General features: G+C 65.1%; 1 protein-coding gene across 1 annotated transcript in view; it reads left to right on the top strand.

Annotated features, from left to right (window-relative positions):
• Positions 1–496, top strand: part of LOC115948888 (immunoglobulin superfamily containing leucine-rich repeat protein 2-like) — a gene marked incomplete at its 5' end in the record, with an annotated part of 10,229 nt that overhangs the window by 7,880 nt on the left and 1,853 nt on the right. Inside the window, one exon of the mRNA XM_031064479.1 lies at positions 273–489. Coding sequence (XP_030920339.1) covers positions 273–489 — 217 coding nt within the window. The remainder of the gene's footprint in view (positions 1–272; positions 490–496) is intronic.

Here is a 496-nt window from a genome sequence, read left to right as displayed (position 1 = left end):
GACACTGCCTGCGAGCCCGCTGGAAATCCCGAAAATTCCGTGATTTATGGCAAGGCTGGTTGGGAAAGAGCTGCGGTGGCTCTGTTCCTCCTCAGCTCAGCGGGAGGAACCCGGAACCCCCCGGCTCCCGCTCCTCATCCCAAACAGCGTTTCATCCCAAACCCGGAAAAGGTTTTCCAGAGAGGGAAGGACGGGCTCGAGGGGGAGAGGGGCCGGGATTGAGGGGATCTCCCAAACTGCTGGAATTGTTTCCCATCCCGGCTGTTTGGCAGGGCTCATTCCCATCTCTGTCCCCGGCAGGACGCGAGGATGAGGCCGCTGCTGGGCGTCCTGGCGCTGGCGACGCTCCTGTCGCCAGGCCTGGCCTGTCCCACGCCGTGCTCCTGCTCCACCAAGAAGAACGGGCGGCTGCTGGCCGAGTGCGCCTACCGCGAGCTGCGGGACGTGCCGCGGGGCCTGTCCCCCAATGTCACCATCCTCACGCTCTCCGCCCACC

This window comes from Geospiza fortis, unplaced genomic scaffold, assembly GCF_000277835.1.
Source record: "Geospiza fortis unplaced genomic scaffold, GeoFor_1.0 scaffold628, whole genome shotgun sequence".
Classification (NCBI taxonomy): Eukaryota; Metazoa; Chordata; class Aves; order Passeriformes; family Thraupidae; genus Geospiza; species Geospiza fortis.
The sequence above is the reverse complement of the archived record's forward strand: the minus strand, read 5'-3'. Positions and strand labels throughout refer to the sequence as shown.